The sequence below is a fragment of the Carcharhinus amblyrhynchos genome, chromosome 5 (genome assembly GCF_965287045.1).
Source record: "Carcharhinus amblyrhynchos chromosome 5, sCarAmb.v2.hapA, whole genome shotgun sequence".
NCBI lineage: Eukaryota > Metazoa > Chordata > Chondrichthyes > Carcharhiniformes > Carcharhinidae > Carcharhinus > Carcharhinus amblyrhynchos.
In genome coordinates, this window is record NC_137328.1 from 49,583,317 (window position 1) to 49,602,040 (window position 18,724).

General features: G+C 39.4%; 1 protein-coding gene across 3 annotated transcripts in view; it reads left to right on the forward strand.

The window, feature by feature from the left end:
• Window positions 1-12,483, forward strand: part of ror2 (receptor tyrosine kinase-like orphan receptor 2) — a 250,042-nt gene extending 237,559 nt beyond the window's left edge. For all 3 annotated transcript variants that reach the window (XM_080188746.1, XM_080188747.1, XM_080188748.1), the window contains 2 exons: window positions 2,943-3,145; window positions 9,628-12,483. In XM_080188746.1, the coding sequence (XP_080044872.1) occupies window positions 2,943-3,145; window positions 9,628-11,076 (1,652 nt within the window). In that variant the 3' untranslated portion in view covers window positions 11,077-12,483. The remainder of the gene's footprint in view (window positions 1-2,942; window positions 3,146-9,627) is intronic.
• The last annotated feature ends 6,241 nt before the right edge of the window (window positions 12,484-18,724 follow it).

Genomic DNA, 18,724 nt, shown 5'->3' on the forward strand with positions numbered 1-18,724 from the left:
GTCTACATAGACACAGAAAACCACTGATGGATTTGGTCCTTTCAAATTTGGGTTGTGTCAGGGGTTATTTTTGAATCACAAATACCAGTGTATATTGATGTGACATGATCAATGAAGTGAGTGGAGAACTACGATCACACAGATAAGAAATCCAAATTTAAACACATCCCACAGAGATTAGCTTCAACTCAGTGCTCCCAATGAAGTCATGGAGTAAACAGTATAATTGTGCTGTTGGCAGCTTGCTGTAATATTGAGTGGACCACTGGAGGGCACCACAACAGAGTTAAAGAAAGGGAAGTAAAGCTAAATTACAGCACAAAATACTGTGGATGCTGGAATCTGAAACAAAAACAGAGAAAATACTGGAAAACCTCAACAGATCTGACAGCGTCTGCAGAGAGAGAACGGAGCCAACATTTGGAGTCTGGATGACCCTTTGTCATCCAGACTCAACAACTTGCAAAGGGAGTCTTCTCTTCACATTATAAATTGGTTCCTAGAAAACACAACATTGTGCAGAAAAGTTGTCTGAGGCCCATAATCCCTTCCCAAGATTGTCTGCTCCAAACCTTACCCAATTCCCAGGTCTCGCAGGCTCAACAAGAGACCTGGGTAGGGATGTCCAGGTATACAGAGATGTATACTGAGACGTATAACTGAGCCACGACAGATCAGCCATGATCTTATTGAATGGCGGGGCAGGCTCAAAGGGCTGGATGGCCTACTTCTGCTCCTATTTCTTATGTTCTTATGTTATTGTGATTTGGGAGCAACGCAATGCAAATGCACAATTCTAATTAGGGGGTGACATTAACATGAAATGATATTGTGCAGGACAACATTAAACAAGGACTTATTTCATTTGTATAGTGCCTTTCATTTTAATAAAAGGAGTCAAAGTGCGTTGAGATTGAGAGCACAGACTCAGCAAAAGTAGGATATTTTGATGAATTTACTGCAGAACCAGGTTAGAAAACTCTTCAAAGATTGGAGTGTAACACAGGTTGAAAAAGGCAGTTTCAGATAGTATGTCATAGGTATATCACCGAAGGAGAAGTACAGGAGATGGAATCGACAGTCTGGCAGTTAGAGAGTATGGGCTCAGGTACAGAGCTGCAGAGATGGGATGAAGTGAGGCCATTCAGGGATTTGTAAATCTGGGATAAAGATTTTGAATTTTGTGCATTGTAAGAGGGGAAGCAGGTGGAGATTGAAAGGATATAGATAATTAGCAGGCGGGTGTTAAGGTAGGAGAGGAAGCAGGTGTCAGATATGGTGGAGTTTGTTTAGGGAGGCATAAGGGAGGTGAGAGACCAGGCTGTGTGAAATGTTGAAGCCAGGGAATGAAAGTGAGAGATTGAGTTTCACTGACAATTGGAATAAGATAGGGTTAGAAAAAGGCAATGTTTCAAAGTACATGGTGGTAATGAGTTTGGAACTCTGGGTCAGTCAAGACACTAAGACTTTGTGTCATCTGTTTAGAATGAGGATGGAGATACTGCTGTGGATAAGAGTTGGAACTTTTGTCAAACACCATAGAAACTAGAAGCAAGAGTAAGCCATTCAGCCCTTCGAGCCTGCTCCACCATGCATTATGATAATTATGAGCGGCACAGTGGTTAGCATTACTGCTTCATAGAGATTCAGGTTCGATTCCTGGCTTGGGTCACTGTCTGCGTGGAGTTTGCACATTCTCCCTGTGTCTGTGTGAGTTTTCTCCCAAAGTCTGGAAGACGTGCTGGTTAAGTGCATTGACCTGAACAGGTACTGGAGTGGCGACCAGGGGAATTTCACAGTAACTTCATTGCAGTGTTAATGTAAGCCTTACTTGTGGCTAATAAATAAATTTTACTTTTTACTTTTAAATAGCTGATCATCAAATTCAATATCTTGATCCACCCTAGCCCACACTCACCATCCTCTGGATGAAGAAATTTCTCCTCACCTCAGTTCTAAAAGGTTTAACCCTTATCTTCAAACTATGATCTCTGCTCCTGGACTCCCCCACTATTGAGGACATTCTTTCTGAACCTGAACCCTGTCTAATCCTGTCCTCATATGACAGACCTGCTATCCCAGGACACAGCCTGGTAAACCTTAGCCGTATTCCTCTATGGCCAGGACATCCTTCCTCAGATAAGGACACCAGAACTGCACATGATACTCCAAGTGTGGCCTCACCAATGCCTCATACAATTCCAGTAAACCATTCCTTTGCTATGAAGGCCAACATACCATTTGCCTTCTGGTTCAATTATGTCACTGGGGGGACTTTGATTTTTAACTGAAGAGGAAGAATTTGCAGGGCTATTGGAGAAAGATTAGGGAGTTCCACTAGATGACTTGCTTCTTCAGAGATCCACTTGGACCATCTGAGCTAAATGGCCTCCTTATGTGCTCTAACCATTCAATGATTCTACAAATAGCATTTCTTTCTCTTCTCTTAGCTCCTCAACTTGCACTTTTGTCAAAAAAATTTGTATCCTGATCAGAAACTTATATGTGCACTAAATTGTTGTTGGCAGCTGCTGTAGCTTATGATTTGCACACTGTTACACTACGCAGTGAGGTTCCCTGAACACTAAATTATGAAGCTAACTTCCTTTTATTTCTTTCCACCATTCTTGCAAAATAAAAATGTCTTGTTAGTAACTCTAATAATGCAAATAGAAGAATTGGTTAGAGCTGGCACTGAGCTAGATACAAGTTAACACCATAGTGGTTGTTACTCTACAGTTTAACTGCGTGATAACCTAGATCCCTCAAACATTCGTAACAAGTCACTTCTCCAACTGTCCTTTCAATACATTATTAAAACAACAAAAGCTTATAACAAATAAAAAGGATGTTTATGATTCTTGCAATACAGAGGTTCTCTACTAAGACACTCTGAGCAAATTTGAGCAATATTAACAATATTAACCTATTTATTTCTACAGATCCACGTGAAAATAGCAAAATGGAGATCCTCTACATTCTTGTCCCCAGCATTGCCATTCCATTGGTCATTGCTTTGCTATTTTTCCTAATCTGCATGTGTCGAAACAAACACAAAGCATCTACGCCTTCTCCACAGCGGCGCCAGCTGATGGCTTCTCCCAGTCAGGACATGGAAATGCCACTCATCAGCCCTCACAAACAGGTAATTTTATGCTAGTATCATAATACTTCAATATTGTTACATGGTTTTCAGTTCCTATCAACATTAAGGGGACAGCATTTTCATCTCTAAGTTTGAGTTCATAATCCAGACCAACAAACCGGTGCAATGATGGAGTCCTTCTTATGGGAGATGCTGTATTTGCAGAGGATTGTTAAACTGAGGTCCTGTCATTAATGAGCATTCAAGATCTCATTGAACTACAAAAAGAAAAGTTTGAAATTTGCCAAGCTAACAATAACTGGTCATTCCAGGGAGAGCCAAAGGAAATGATTGTTAGTCAGTTTTGCCCTTAAGCAGAGAAAAAAACGAATGTTATTGTTCGTCATATGGAATACTGGTGGAGTCTCAATCTCAGTTTGGTTTTGACAAATGGTGACATAGCTGGAATATTTGCCTGCTCTGAAACTAGAGGAAGAAATCTACAGTTGTTTTCACAGACTCTTGAGCCAGAAAACAGTCAGCTTTGAAAGAGCAGACAAGGGTAAAGTAGTCCACGTCTATCCGAAGCTAGGACAAGGAGCTGAAAAATCCACCATCCTTGAGGATTGGTGAATTGCACAGGGAAGTGCTATGGGAAGAATTATTATAGAATCTCAAATCAGAGATAGATAGAACAGTAGTGTAGTGACATTGTCATTGGACTAGTAATCCAAAGATCCTGGGTAATGCTCTGGTGACCTGGGCTGAACATCACCATGGCAGATGAGGAAAGTTTGAATTCAATAAAAAATCTGGAGTTAAAAGCTGTTAGTACTGCTGCCCCTCAGTGCCAGGGACCAGGGTTCAATTCCAGCCTTGGATGACTATCGGTGTGGAGTTTGCACAATCTCCCCGAGTCTAGGTGGGTTTCCTCCAGGTGCTCGGGTTTCCTTCCACAGTACAAAGACATGCAGGTTAGGTGGATTGGCCATGGTAAAATGCTCCTAAGTGTCAGGGGGATTAGCAGAGTAAATATGTTGGGTTACATGGGATAGAGCCCGGGTGGTATGGTGGTGGGTGCAGAGTCGATGGGCCAAATGGTCTCCTTCTGCATTGTAGAGGTTATATGCTTCTATGAAAAGTCTAATGATGACCATGAACCCGTTGTCAATGGCTGTAAAAATAAAAAAAAAACATCTGGTTCATCAATGTCCTTTAGGGAAGAAAAGCTGCTGTCCTTACCTGATGTGGTCTACATGCGACTCCAGATCCATAGCTATGTGGTTGACTTTTAAATGCACTCTGGAGTGGCCTATAAAGCCACTCAGTCCAAGAGCAATTAGGGATGGGCAATAAATGCTGACCCAGTCAGTGATGCCCACATCTGCTGAATGAATTAAAAAGTAATAAAATGAATTCCATAGGGCTTTGGCATACCTTTGGGTTGGTCTGATGAAAAGTGAATCAGTCTTCAAGATTTTGTAAGATAAGGGTACTCCTGAGGACAAGTTAAAAGTAGAACTGAGTTAATTGCATTTTATTCATAGCTACAGTGTTATGTTAGTGGTGCTGGCTTTGTTTATATTTATCTACAATAATGTTCTTGTTTAAAAAAAACATGAAATTCTATTCATGGGTCTGTTGGGCAATTGCTAGGTGTTTCAGATTTCTTCTTTAAACATAAATACTCCATAATAGGATTGCAACAAGTCAACCACAATCTATGATCTCATGACCCTATATATCCCTTAAATTATAATTCTAATCAAACCAGGCAACCAACCCTGTATCAACGAGGAGTGAAAGCAGCAGCACCCAGCATTCCTGAAAATGAGATCACGACCTGCTAAAGCACTTGTATGCATGCTAAACAGTAAAAGCAGTATTGGATGCTATTCCATAAGCAACAGATCAGATCAAAGCATGGTAGCACAGTGGTAAGCATTGCTGCTTCAAAGCACCAGGGATCTGGGTTCGATTCCCAGCTTGGGTCAATGTCTGTGCGGAGTCTGCACATTCTCTCCTCTCGGGGGTTTCCTCTGGGTGCTCTGATTTTCTCCCACAGTCTGAAAGGTGTGCTGGTTAGGTGCGTTGGCCATGCTAAATTCTCCCTGTGTACCCGAACACGTGTCAGAATGTGGTGACTAGGGGATTTACACAGTAACTTCATTTGTAGTGTTAGTGTGAGCCTACTTGTGACAGTAATAAATAAACTAAAGCTGTGCATTCCCGTGACATCAAGCTATGAATGGAAATGGACAATAAGCAACAAGGGAGGAAGCTGCCTATACATCCTCAACCTTAATGATAGCGAGTCTAGCATGTGAGGACAGAAGATCAGACTGAAGCATTTATAATCTTCAGCCAGAGGTGCTGATGGATAATCCATTTCTGTCCTCTCCTGTGTACTCACCATCATAGATGCCAGATTTCAGCCAATTCACTTCACTTCACATGATAATAAGAAATGATTGCATTTACTGCATACAGCAAAATCTAGTAGGTCCTGACAACATTCCAGCTGTAGTGCTGATGTCTTGTACTCCAATACTGGCCGAGCTGTTCCAATACAGCTACAACACTGCCATCTACCTGACGAGGTGAACAGTTGCCCAGGTATGTCCTGTCCACAAAGCAGAACCAATCTAGTCCAGCCAAAACTGCCCTGTCAGAATACTCTCAATCACCAGCAAAGTGATGGAAGGTGTTACTAGTGCTATCCAGCAGCATTTACATAGCAATAGCCTGCTAATTGATGTCTGGTGTGCATTCTGCCAGATCCATTGCTTATTACAGCCTTTGTCCAAACATGGACGAAAGAGCTGAATTCCAGATATGAACTAAGAGTGGCTGCTCTTGACATTTGTCCAAATAAGGATCTCTTGTAAAATGCAAGTGAATGGGAATCAGGGGAAAGCTCTCCACTGGTTGGAATCATACCGAGCACAAAGGAAGATGGTTGTGGTTGCTGCAGTTGTTTCTCAGGGCATCATTGTCCTTAGCACAACCATCTTCAGCTGCTTCATTAATGACTTTCCATTATAAAATCAAAAGTGGGAATATTTTCTAATGATTTGAGTGTTCAGTGCAACTCTTTTATTGAAGCAGTCCTTGCCTGCATTCAGCGGGAGCTGGAAGCCTCTCTGTAACAACACTGGGGTATAGGTGCACTGCACAGACTGCAGCAGTTCAGGAAAGCAACTAACTACACCTTCTTGTGGGTAATTACATCTGTTGCTCTTGCCAATGATGCCCACATCCCATGAATGAACAACAAAATAAAGCTTTCCATTTTATAAAGCAGTCAAAGACCAAAAGCTCTTCTCTCCAGAACAATCTTTTTCCTTTCATTTTGTGCTGGATTCTAATTCAAAAAGTACATCCTAACCTCCACTACCACTTGCATTTCATTCATCTATAGATCATCCAATGAAACTGTCTTAATATGTGAAGCTTTATGATGCTTGTTGGTAGGCTGTGATATATCACAGTTGAACTCAATCCTTTACACAATGTCCCTATATTCCAGCGGGTGACATGGGACAGTAACTAAAAGCAGAAGCACCTCGTAGACCAGTAGTACATCTGCTGCTCCTCTAACTAAGTTCACCTAATTCAGAGTAAAACATGGCTGAGCGGGATCTTCCAAGACTTTGTGGACAGGAGTTGACGAACACTGCATTTACTCAGTGAGCAGCTGAGAGCACTACTTGCTTTAATGTTGTATAACAACAATCTGATGTGAAGTTCTGTATTAACACTAAAGCCACTTGGACAAACATGGACTAGTAAAGGAGAGTCGAGAACACTGCAGTTGATGATGTACCTGTGAACTTTCATATACTAGGATTGTTAGGAAAATTGAAGCCCTTGGGATTTACTGCATAGATACAAAATGAAATAAGGGAAAGAAATCAAAGAGTTGTGTTGAGTGGCTGCTTTATTGATAAGAGCTGCTTTATCAAAAGCCCTAAGAATCAGTACTAGGACAGTAACTGTTTTTGATGCACATTAATGACTTGGACATGAGGGTATTGGGTACAATTTCTAAATCGGTAGATGTCCTGAAACTTAGAAGTATAAATATACAGAGAGGAAGATAGGAACAAACTTCAAGAACACCTAGGCAGGTGCTGGCATGGACAAATGCCTGGCAGAAGAAATTCAATGTAGAGAAGTGTGAGATGATGCATTTTGTTAGGAAGAGTGAAGAGAGACCAAATGTTTTTTTTTAATTTCCAATTTTAATGCGGGTGCAAACCCAGACATCGGGCACTGCAGGAACAGACGTTTGGGCGGGGGAGCAGGAGCAGATGTTGGGGGGAGGGTGGTTGGTGTGCAGGAACAGACATTGCAGGGGGGGGGGGTTGTGCAGGAACAGACATCGCGGGGGGGGGGTTGTGCAAGAACAGACGTCTGGGAGGGCGCAGAAGCAGACGTCAGGAAGGGCGCAGGAGCAGATACAGGGGTGCATGTGCACAAATTGTTGAGAGTGGCAGGACTGATAAGCAACACAGTTAAGTGGGTAAATTGAATCTTGGGTATAGAATACAAAATTGAGAAGTTATACTTAAGCGTTTATTATTTACTGTTATTAGATACTAGTTCAATCCCAGTAGGAGTATTGTCTCCAATTCTGGTCACCACGCTTGAGGATGGATTTGAAGGCTCTGGAGAAAGTACCAAAGAGGTTTACGAGAATTAAGTTAATGTGAATAGAATGCCGAAGTTGGAGCTTTTTCCTTGAGCAGAGAAGGGAAATTAAGTGATTTGATAAAGATGTTTTAAATCACAAAGCGTTTAGAAGGTGTAAATAGAGTTTTTTTTCAAATGGCTAAAGGGTCAAAAACAAGAAGGTACAGATTTAAGTGATTGGGGAAAAATGCCAGAAGTGACATGAGTTTTAAAACTTTTTTTTACACAAACAATTATTAGGATTTGGAATGCACTGCCTTACAGGGTGGGAAGAACAGATTTAAAAATAATTTTCAAAAGGGAATTTGATGAACACTTGAAGGAGAACAAATTGCAGTGGTATGGAGAAAGTGCCACCCACTCCCTGACTCAGACTCACTGAGCCAAATGTCATTCTTCTGTGCTGTACTACTCTCATGATTCTAATCAAATTATTATGTGTAAGCAAATTATAGGCACTTCAAAACCAAATGTACTTGCTTCTTTATTTTGTTTTCATTTCACTTCTGCAAAGTTATCTGCCATAACTCCTTTGCCAAAAAACATAGCTGACCTTCTCTAAAGCTCAATTCTCATTAACCATATGGAAAACAACTGTTAACTCATTTATTTATATTTCCAATTCAGGTGACTATTATTAAAATGTGTCTGTTTTTAAACTGGCACAAACAAACTCAAAATTATAATTAATCAAAAGGAATTTGCTGCAATACAAATCAATGTGATTTCTGATGTTAATGATGTACTTCATGCCAGTAATCACAAGCATGACAACAACTGCTAAAAAGGATGAAAGACCTGGTGCATTTCATCCACTATTTCATCCCCACCATCCCCACAACTCAGTTAAGATCAGCAGTTGCAGGGGGAGCGCGGCAAGGGGGAATCATAGTTCATCATTTTAATGAGCTCAGGTTAACTTATTCTTCAATTACATGAATTTTATGTGCTGTACATTTGTTCAGCTCTCACCATATAAAGGTAAATGTCAAATATATTACCCACCTGTCGATTCATTTAAAGTGGTCTTTGTGGGTTCGTCTAAAGTTTAGTGTGAGAAAAATAGGCTTTAATTTTCAAAGGTTAACATCTTGTTAAAAAAACAAGAAAAATTGGTTTTGTTTATAAATTGCATGAGATATTAAGAAGGTTTTGACTTGTTAAAACTAGTAATATCAGTGCAATCTAGGTAAATTTGAATGAATTAGCACAACAGATGAGGGCATTTTAAGCATGAGTTATGTTAGTGTTTTCCTCACTCTTTTTTCCACTGGTTTAAGATTCAGTTTGCATGAATCGGGTTCCACCCACAAAAAACATGCTCCAGATTGACACTACAGGATTCCAGTCACGGTACTTACTTTGGGAAGGCTGTTAAAAATGTCTTTGTTTTCTTAAGCGCACAAACCTTAGTAGTCACACGAGACATTTTTTAACATCAAAAGTATTTAATTTCCCAAGGAACTGACCAGTGCATATCAATGAAACTGTTATTGGTTCAGTATGGTTTTTAAAAGCCATTTTCAATGATTTCGAGTTGGATTACTTGCAGGTGTGGCCTTGTTAAAAATGCTTATTTTTGCTGGTATATCTGTTTTATTTATTTTAACAAAACTGCACTGGATTAGCACTCTTAAATACAGCAAGGAGTAATGTGTAATGGAAAGAAACAGAAATAAATTATTGTTTTATTGCACTGCCCAATTCCATTGACTTTAAGTTTGTGATTATGTAAATTAATTTAATAGAAACTTTAATTGTAATCTAACCAGCCCAATTTCAAATATGTTGTGTAATTCTAGCTCCGATATTTTTGTTAACTGATTTCTTTTGGATTATCCTTCTAGGGAAAATTGAAAGATATATGTCTATCCGCAGTGCGATTTATGGAAGAACTTGGAGAGGATCGATTTGGAAAAGTGTACAAGGGACATCTATACAGTACAGGCCCTGGAGAACAAGCACAAGTCATAGCTATTAAAACAATGAAGGATAAAACCGAGGTGTCACTCAGAGAAGAGTTCAAACATGAAGCTTTGATGCGATCTCGGCTGCAGCATCCGAACATTGTTTGCTTGCTCGGCATAGTGACCAAGGAACAGCCCATGAGCATGATCTTCAGTTACCCTTCCCAGAGTGACCTCCATGAATTCCTAGTGATGCGATCACCACATTCGGATGTTGGAAGCAGCGATGATGACAGGACAGTGAAGTCTGCACTGGAACCAGCTGACTTTCTGCACATTGTGACTCAGATAGCAGCAGGCATGGAATACCTGTCTGGCCACCATGTCGTACACAAAGATCTGGCCACCAGGAATGTCTTGGTCTGCGATAAACTCCATGTAAAAATATCTGATTTGGGAATTTTCAGAGAGGTTTACTCTGCAGATTACTACAAGCTGATGGGAAATTCACTTCTACCAATCCGCTGGATGCCACCTGAAGCTATCATATATGGCAAGTTTTCTGTTGATTCCGACATATGGTCTTTTGGGGTAGTGGCGTGGGAAATATTTGGCTATGGCCTGCAGCCATACTGTGGGTATTCCAATCAAGATGTCATAGAAATGATAAGAAACCGTCATGTATTGCCTTGTCCAGATGACTGCCCAGCCTGGGTATACAGTCTGATGCTGGAGTGTTGGAATGAATTTCCATCAAGAAGGCCACGGTTTAAAGATATCCACACAAGACTCCGAACGTGGGAAAATCTGTCCAACTATAACAGCTCAGCTCCTCCTTCTGGGGGCAGCAATGCCACACAGACTAGCTCCCTCAGCACTAGTCCAGTCAGCAATGTTAGTAATGCAAGATATGTGGGACCAAAGCAAAAAACACACTTTCCACCTCCTCAATTCATACCTGTGAAAGGACAGATACGGCCGATGGTTCCACCGCCCCAATTGTACATTCCAGTAAATGGCTACCAGCCGATGCCAGCCTATGGGGCCTACTTGCCAAATTATTACCCAATGCAAATCCAGATGCAGATGCCTCAGCAGTTACCCCCACAGATAGTACCAAAGACGGGTTCCCACAACAGTGGAAGTGGCTCCACAAGCACGGGCTATGTAACAACAGCGCCTTCAAATGCATCCGGTACAGATCGCATTGCTTTGATCCCAGACCAGTCAAATGGCACAGAAGATGAGCCCAATGAACCCACTGTTGTGGATGAAGTACCTGCAGCTGAGAATGTCCAAGATGACAAAATGTTGGTACCAGAAACGGAATTACTCGGTGATGCTGACATAGCACAAACAGCAGAGGTAGAAGTGGATACAGAAGCGTGAACTATTTTTTTTTCCAGAAAAAGATGAGGCCACAATCATTAGTAACACAAAAGTAATAATTTTAAAAATGTGAAACAGCAAAGTATTAAACCTATTATTTTTCTCTAAAAAGAATATCTAGGTTCATTAATGACAAGGTTCAATCTAACTGCGCCCTGTCTTTTTGTATCAAACTGCCCTCAACTTTATCATACACAGCTTGCACAGTAAGAAAGCCATGATTCTTGCAATTTATATTCAGTGTTCAGTGGAATGCATGCAGGCCGCAAAGGCAGATTTGAACTGAAAAGTGTTCTGGAGGTTTGTGACTCGACTGAATAAGCAGTTTTTGATTTTCTACTGTTGCTGTGCAACTGTACATGGTCGAGCAATACCTCATATTTATGTAACACAATAACCTATATTCTGACACATTGAACTGTATTAAACACACTTTATGAAGTAAAGCTGATGCGTGGGGAAAACTAGCAACAAATATCCTCCAATTTTCAATGGAGGTACTTTCATTGTACATATTTGTACACTTGAATGGTGTTAGTCCATAGTTTTATAAGCATTTTAGTAGCATGCAAAGAAAGGACATTCTGATGACTCTAACAGTATTGTCAACCCCGACCACCAGCCTTTTGACTCCCAGCAGACGATTAACTCAACTGAAGTGATGTAGTCCGGGCTGTAAATAACCTGAAGAAATGTACATGGGGAATAAAGGAAAATGAATGAGGATTCCCAAATATCCTACTATTCTATGAAAGTGAACTGGTGTGCAGGTAGCTACTGTGTGGCATCCAATAGCAACACTGAGAAGAAGGAGCAGAGATTTTAAACTAAACCACATGATTAGTGTTTCATATTAACTAGCAAATGACTGTTTAACTGCCTTGTTCTATATTTTACATGTAAAGTGTCAATTAATCAATTAAAAGTTTCCATTTTCAAAAATTAAGTGAAATATCCTTTGTAAATACAAAAAAAATGAATATTCACTTTTTAGCAAAAATCCTGCTATTTCTTAAACTGTCATTCTATCCTTGCAAGCTATATTGCATATTGGGTCCATTCTTTTCTTTTACCTTTTTAAAAGAAATATGCTGTACAGAAAATTAACTTTGCATTTTTAAGAACCTCAAGGCTTTAATTGTAATTTATGTTTCATGTTTTTGACATATACATGCAATGAAACAAAAGTTTGATTTTATAATTTAATTGTAAACTTTCTAAGTAAATACTTATTCCACTTAGTTTTGATTTCCCCTTTATTGAATGACCTTTAAATTTCCTGTTTGGTTTATATGGAGGTAATTGCTAAACACACAAGAAGATTTGCATAACTGTAATGAGCGCACTGTTTATATATTTTGTAAACCAAACCACATAGCATTTCAAATAAAGTGATTAAACACCAAACATATGCGGTTTATTGCTAAAGATTATACTTTTGGTAATGAGCAACATTATATGTGATGCAGGGCCCTTTCAAATGAGTGATTCGCCTTCTTGATTTGATTTATTATTGTCATATGTATTAGTATATAGTGAAAAGTATTGTTTCTTGCACGCTATACAGACAAAGCATACCATTCATAGAGAAGGAAAGAGTGCAGGATGTAGTGTTACAGTCATAGGATGTAGTAGGATGTAGAGAAAGATCAACTTAATGCGAAGTAGGTCCATTGACAGCAGGGATGGCAACAAGGAAGAAGCTGTTCTTGAGTCGGTTGGTACGTAACCTCAGACTTTTGTATTTCTTGCCCGATGGAATAAGGTGGAAGAGAGAATGTCCACGGTGCCTGGGGTCCTTAATTATGCTGGCTGCTTTGCCGAGGCAGTGGGAAGTGTGGACAGAATCAATGAATGGGAGGCTGATGGATTGGGTTATATTTACCAGCTTTTGTAGTTTCTTGCGGTTCTTGGGCAGAGCAGGAGCCATACCAAGCTGTGATACAACCAGAAAGAATGCTTTCTATGGTGCATGTGTAAAAGTTGGTGAGAGTTGTAGTTGACATGCCAAATTTCCTTAGTCTTCTGAGAAAGTAGAGATGTTGGTGGGCTTTCTTAGCCATAGTGTCAGCACTGGGGGACCAGGACAAGTTGTTGGTGATCTGGACACCTGAAAATTTGAAGCTTTCAAGCATTTCCACTTCATCCCTGTTGATATAGATACGGGCATGTTCTCCACGAAGCCTCCTGGATTCGATAAGTAAATGTTTTTACTGATTTTTCATGCAATTCTGTCATTCATAAGTGATTTAATTTTACATGGGTTTTTTTTTTCCATTTTAGTGCAATCTCTAAAATTCAATTTCATTCTTTTACATTCTAGTCTGCTGTTCATTAGTCTTAAGAACTGTTAGCAAAGATCAATAAGCATGCCAGACTACAGTAACTAATTTGGGAGAGCTCATACCACCTTTACTATGTAAGCACTGGCCCAGTGATTTTAAACGACAGATTTTGTTTTCATTGCGACTGAACTGCAGGACTCAGAAGAAACAGCAATTTTAGTGTTTAAAATAAACAGTACATGTAAAACACTGTTACTGATATTATACTTCAACCTTCCACGTCCAGTGGCATGGTTTTAGAAAACAATGGACACTCCTACTACAGTTTGGATGGTTATATAGACATCAATGAAGCTTGCGCAACTTTTCTTCTCTTACCCTCTCCATATAGTTATTTCCGACAGTACTGCATGTAACTATGTATCCTTAGACCAGATTTGAGGCCTAGAGACTGTTCTGGTTTTAGGATCTCCATAGAAACTGGTAACTTTGAAAAAAAAAATCAAACTACTATTTTCTAGCTGAAAGAGACATGTCAACAATTCATTTCTTAAAACTTTTACTGTGACAAATGATTAAAATTACTATTCATTGAACACTCTAAACAACAGAGGAATATTTTGTTTTATATTTAATCACACATTGCTCTCTGTGCAGAATTACAGCCCTGATAGCAATCAGCCCATGTTTCTCCCAGCCTCCAATGGATTCCTATATTCCTAATTTGTTGAGTAGTAACTGCAGGTGACTGTCTCCAGGCACTTTCTTTGCTTTTCAGAAAGTTCCTTAAATCCATTACTGTCATTAAAGCCTGTTCTGATGACGATTCTTGCCCCTTGCCAGAACAAATCTCCCAGAATCCATAGAAGGTTGCAAGATGTGTATCTTCAACAAGGAGCTCTACCTCTTTCATCCTGCTGTGGTAGCTCGCAAAGATAAGCAATCTCTGCTGACCACACAGAACTGTCTATGATATTCATTGATTTGTAGAGAAACCCAAAAATTGATCTGAAAAATGATTTTTCCTCTGCTTTCTTGCCCATGGCAATGTGAAACTCATTGGCCTTGCATTCAAGTAAAATGCTAATGAGGTATTCTTGATCCCCAACTTTCTTTCATTTTAGAAGTGTTGTACTATGCCTTTAATGGATAGCAGCATGCCATCATCAGGTGGGAAGTGTGCCATGTGAACCAGTCTTAGTTTCACTTTGGCCTGTGAGCAGAACAGCACATAAAACTTTGCTGCTGATGTATTTAAGCGTTCTACTTCTGTATAAATGTTCTTTATGTGCCTAGTCTAATTAAATGGACCCACAGTGTGTTTGAGTGATTGGTGCCTTTATATAATTTTAAAACATAAGTAGTAAATCAACCATTTATAGAAAAATTGTTTACAACCTGGTACCTTTTAACACTGCTTTTGGATTGTATGAGACTACTCATTGTAAACCCGATGACCGCTGCTATTGTCTCCGGGTGGAAATATCTTGCATCACCTTCTCAATAGAGCAATCTAAAACTTTGTGATCTCTGACAATCAAGTCATGATGTGGATGTTCAAATCATCCAGAGTTACCATTAGGCAAACTTCAGAACAGGTCACAAGATCTAAAGAAGATGTCTTTATTGATGCTAAACTTAAAGCTACAGACCCAAAATGTAATAATCTTATAAACTTCATAATTGTAATACTGGGGATTAGTCATCCTCAGGAACGCAAGAAAAATATGGTTCAACTAGCTTGAACCATGAAACATTCTAAACTCCAGCTGTCTAATAAACAGCTGCAACTGGATTGCAACACAATAGGGTGATAGCAACATTGAGACTGGTGCCATCTTAGAGCTTAGTGCTGTTTAGGGAAGTCAACATTCTACTATCTTATAGACATGAATGAGCACTAAACCTTGCCTTGCCTGATGAAGGACAGTATATCACCACTGGCAGTAGGTTGGACAGCTACTGCCATCAGAAGAGTTTAGTGTGAGTTTGTGTAAGTGACCCTAAGTTTTGCTGAGAGCAGAAGTATGTTTATATATTGCATCCTCTAATACTGTCTCTAGGATTTTGGCATTCACCCAGTGAAAAATGTGCTATGCCAAATCCCTCTTGGGCTTTGCGGCATACTCACTGAGTGGAGATTAACAAAAATATAGTCATACTGTGGTTGAGAATAGTGGCCTAAAAATTTATTCAAATATTGCCACTTCATAGCCATATTATGTAGATTTCCCAGAAGCAGGAAGAACCCAAACAAGATAGATAAATTGGACAGGGCTGAAACCAATGTTTGGAGATGGTTGACCAGTTGTGTGTGAGGGACTTCAAAACATTCTGGGCAGGGAGAGAAACACCAGGATGAAGCATTTGTCACACTCAGACAACATGCACTTTTAAAGTATAACCCCGAAATGAACTTTTTATTTTAGAATAATAGAGTTGAGAGGTCAGATGACCTTTACTTTCAGGCCGATACACAAGAAACTGTAAGACTGATGAACGTTCATATCTAGACAAAATGTTGACAAAATAATTAAAATGCAAGTGACATTTCTGGACATATCTTTAAGAGAAGCTACTAAAATGCAAATGACCCTTCTGTGGCTAATGGCTGCACTTCTCCAGTGAAGATAGAGAGCTATCTGCTTGTTTGAACTGTAATTATTTTAATTGCTGAGGGAAAGCTCATTTAAAGGCAAAGGCCTAGTGGTTTACTGGAAATCAGCTGACAGGGGAGCCTTAAGTTTTGAGCTGAGGAAATTTTCACAGTAACTTCACTGCAGTGTTAATGTAACTCTACTTGTGACACTAATAAATAAACTTATTCTTTTTGAATTTGGTTTTGGGAAAGGTGAAAAGGAAGATTCCCCTAAATCTTTCTCCCTGCCCAGTCTGAAATTCTGTGTGTGGTTATCAACCTTCAGCCAGTGAATCCTTGTCTGAGTATAACTTGTCTGTATTTGGAAACCTACAAAGTTGAAATAAGAACAATTGATCCATATTCTTCTCCATGCCGAAGGTCTGTTCTAGGAACCTCCAGTCATCTACTGGGGATTCACGTGATGGAGCTCCAGATCAACAACTTCAAAACCCTGCGAACTTCATCCTTTATTCTGTATAGCTTATCCTCCAAAGCCTTTCTCTGCAGAGATGCTAACCTTTTATCATTTGTTTGTGTATGTGTGTGCACACGTCAGCATCCATGCTGGGGTTTTTTTTAGCGATACTTCCAGAGTACAACTGTGTGTGTACCAGTTTTTGCAAATAGTTTCTTTAAAAGTTTTATTTTATAAGTCCTTCATTCTAAGTTTATTGAAAGAAGCCTGATTAAAGTTTTTTTTGTGTCACAGATAGGCTTACATTAACACTGCAATGAAGTCACTGTGAAAATCCCCTAGCTGTCACATTCTGGCATCTTTTTGGGTACATTGAGGGAGAATTTAGTATGGTCAATGCACCTAACCAGCACGTCTCTCAAACTGGGGAAGGAAACCCATGCATACAGGGGGAGAAAGCTGGGAATTAAACTCGGGTCCCTGGCACTGTGAGACAACTAATGAGTGCTAATCACTGTGCCACAGTGTCTTTCAGTTTCTGGGTTTAATAGCAGCAAAGGTAAATAATTGACCATTTTTGTGTGTAAATTAAACTCTTAAGCCAGTGATGTGACCTACAAAGTAATGGAACTAGATAAACTGCACACTTCTCTCATCCCAGTCATAAAACCTGTTCATAACAGATTCAAAAGGAGATATAGTTACACAGTGGATCAGAAGAATCAAAAATCACAAGAATAAACGGTCGATCAGAAATAGGAAAGATCAAACAGGGGAGGCATACTAAGGTGAGTTTAGAGTACATGTGCATAAATCCTTGGACTGTGGTAAATAAGGTTAATAAGTTTTGACACAAGTCGTTACCTAAGACTATGATGATACTGTAGATCTGATCCAAACACAGGGAAAGCAAGGAATTTGACATTCCTAAAATTAGCAATGTACTACAATGTATTCAGAAAAGATAGTGAAGGAGGACATGATAGTATTAGAAATGAATAATGCGTTTGAGCATTTCAATCTATTTATTTAGAATTGTGGTAAATAGAGAGGCAAGTAAAAAGTGGGAAGGAGGAAAGCATCAATATTAGAGGGAAATTGGTGAATGATGCAAAAACTTCAGTGATAATGGAGACTTAAATTATCCTAATATAGAATGGAATAGTGACGAAGTAAAGAACAAAAGGGGAAGAATTCCTTCAAAAATTCACCAGAGAATTTTCTTAATATCTTCCCAAACCAATCAGGAAGGAAGCATTTAGGTCTGAGAAAGAAGTGGAAAATTGTCTATTACTGTGGGAGAACATTGGAAAATAGTGCTCACAACTTTATTTGGTTTAGAGTAGTAAGAACAAGCAACAAAGGTGAAAATATGCATCTGCATATTTCAGTGAACTGAAAAGGGATCTGCCCCAGGTGGATTGGAATCAAATTGGCAAGTGAAACAGTAAATGAGCAATGGAAGATCTTCAGAGAGGAGATGGTGTGGGTAGACTTGACACATTTACACAAGCAGGAAAGGAAGGGCATCCAGAGCTAAACATACAGAGATTAAAATGGAGCAGTGAAAGGAGGTTTATGATGAATGACAAGTTTATAATTCAGTACAGTATCCAAGCTGAATACAAAATGTAGAAGGGAGAATGGAAGGAAGAAATAAGGGACAAAGAGATAGTATTCAAATAGTTTATTGGGTAACATAAAAGGGAATTCAAAAGCATTTTATAAACAGAAAAATAGTAAAAGTATAGTGAATGGAAATTTGGCATATATTAGGGATCAAATGATTCTTATGGAGGTAAAAGGCATGGCTGACTAAATGAGTACTTTTTATCTGCCATTAGAGGAGGATGCTCCCAATGTCACAACAAAGGGATAATACAAAAACTGAATCAGATAAAATGGAAAAAGATGAAATACTTAAAATGATGGCAGCCCTCAAAGTAGAAAATCATCTGGACTGGATGGGATGCATTCTAGGTTGTGAGGGAAGCAAATGCGGAAATTGTAAAGTGGGATCTGACTAAAATATTCCAACTTTCTATAGATGCCGTGCAAGAGATCTGAAAAATAGCAAATGCTACAACGCTATTAAAAATGGTGAAAGGGATCAAATTGGCAACAACGAGCCAGTCAGATTGGGGAAATCTTTAATTGATTCTAAGATATAGAGGTCGTAGGCAACTCCAGCATTTCTTTTTATTCATAATTGCCCTTGAGAAGATGATGCTGAGCTGCCTTCTTGAACTGCTTTAGGAAAAGTAGCCCTATGGTGCTGTTAGGTAGTGAGTTTGAGAATTTTGACTC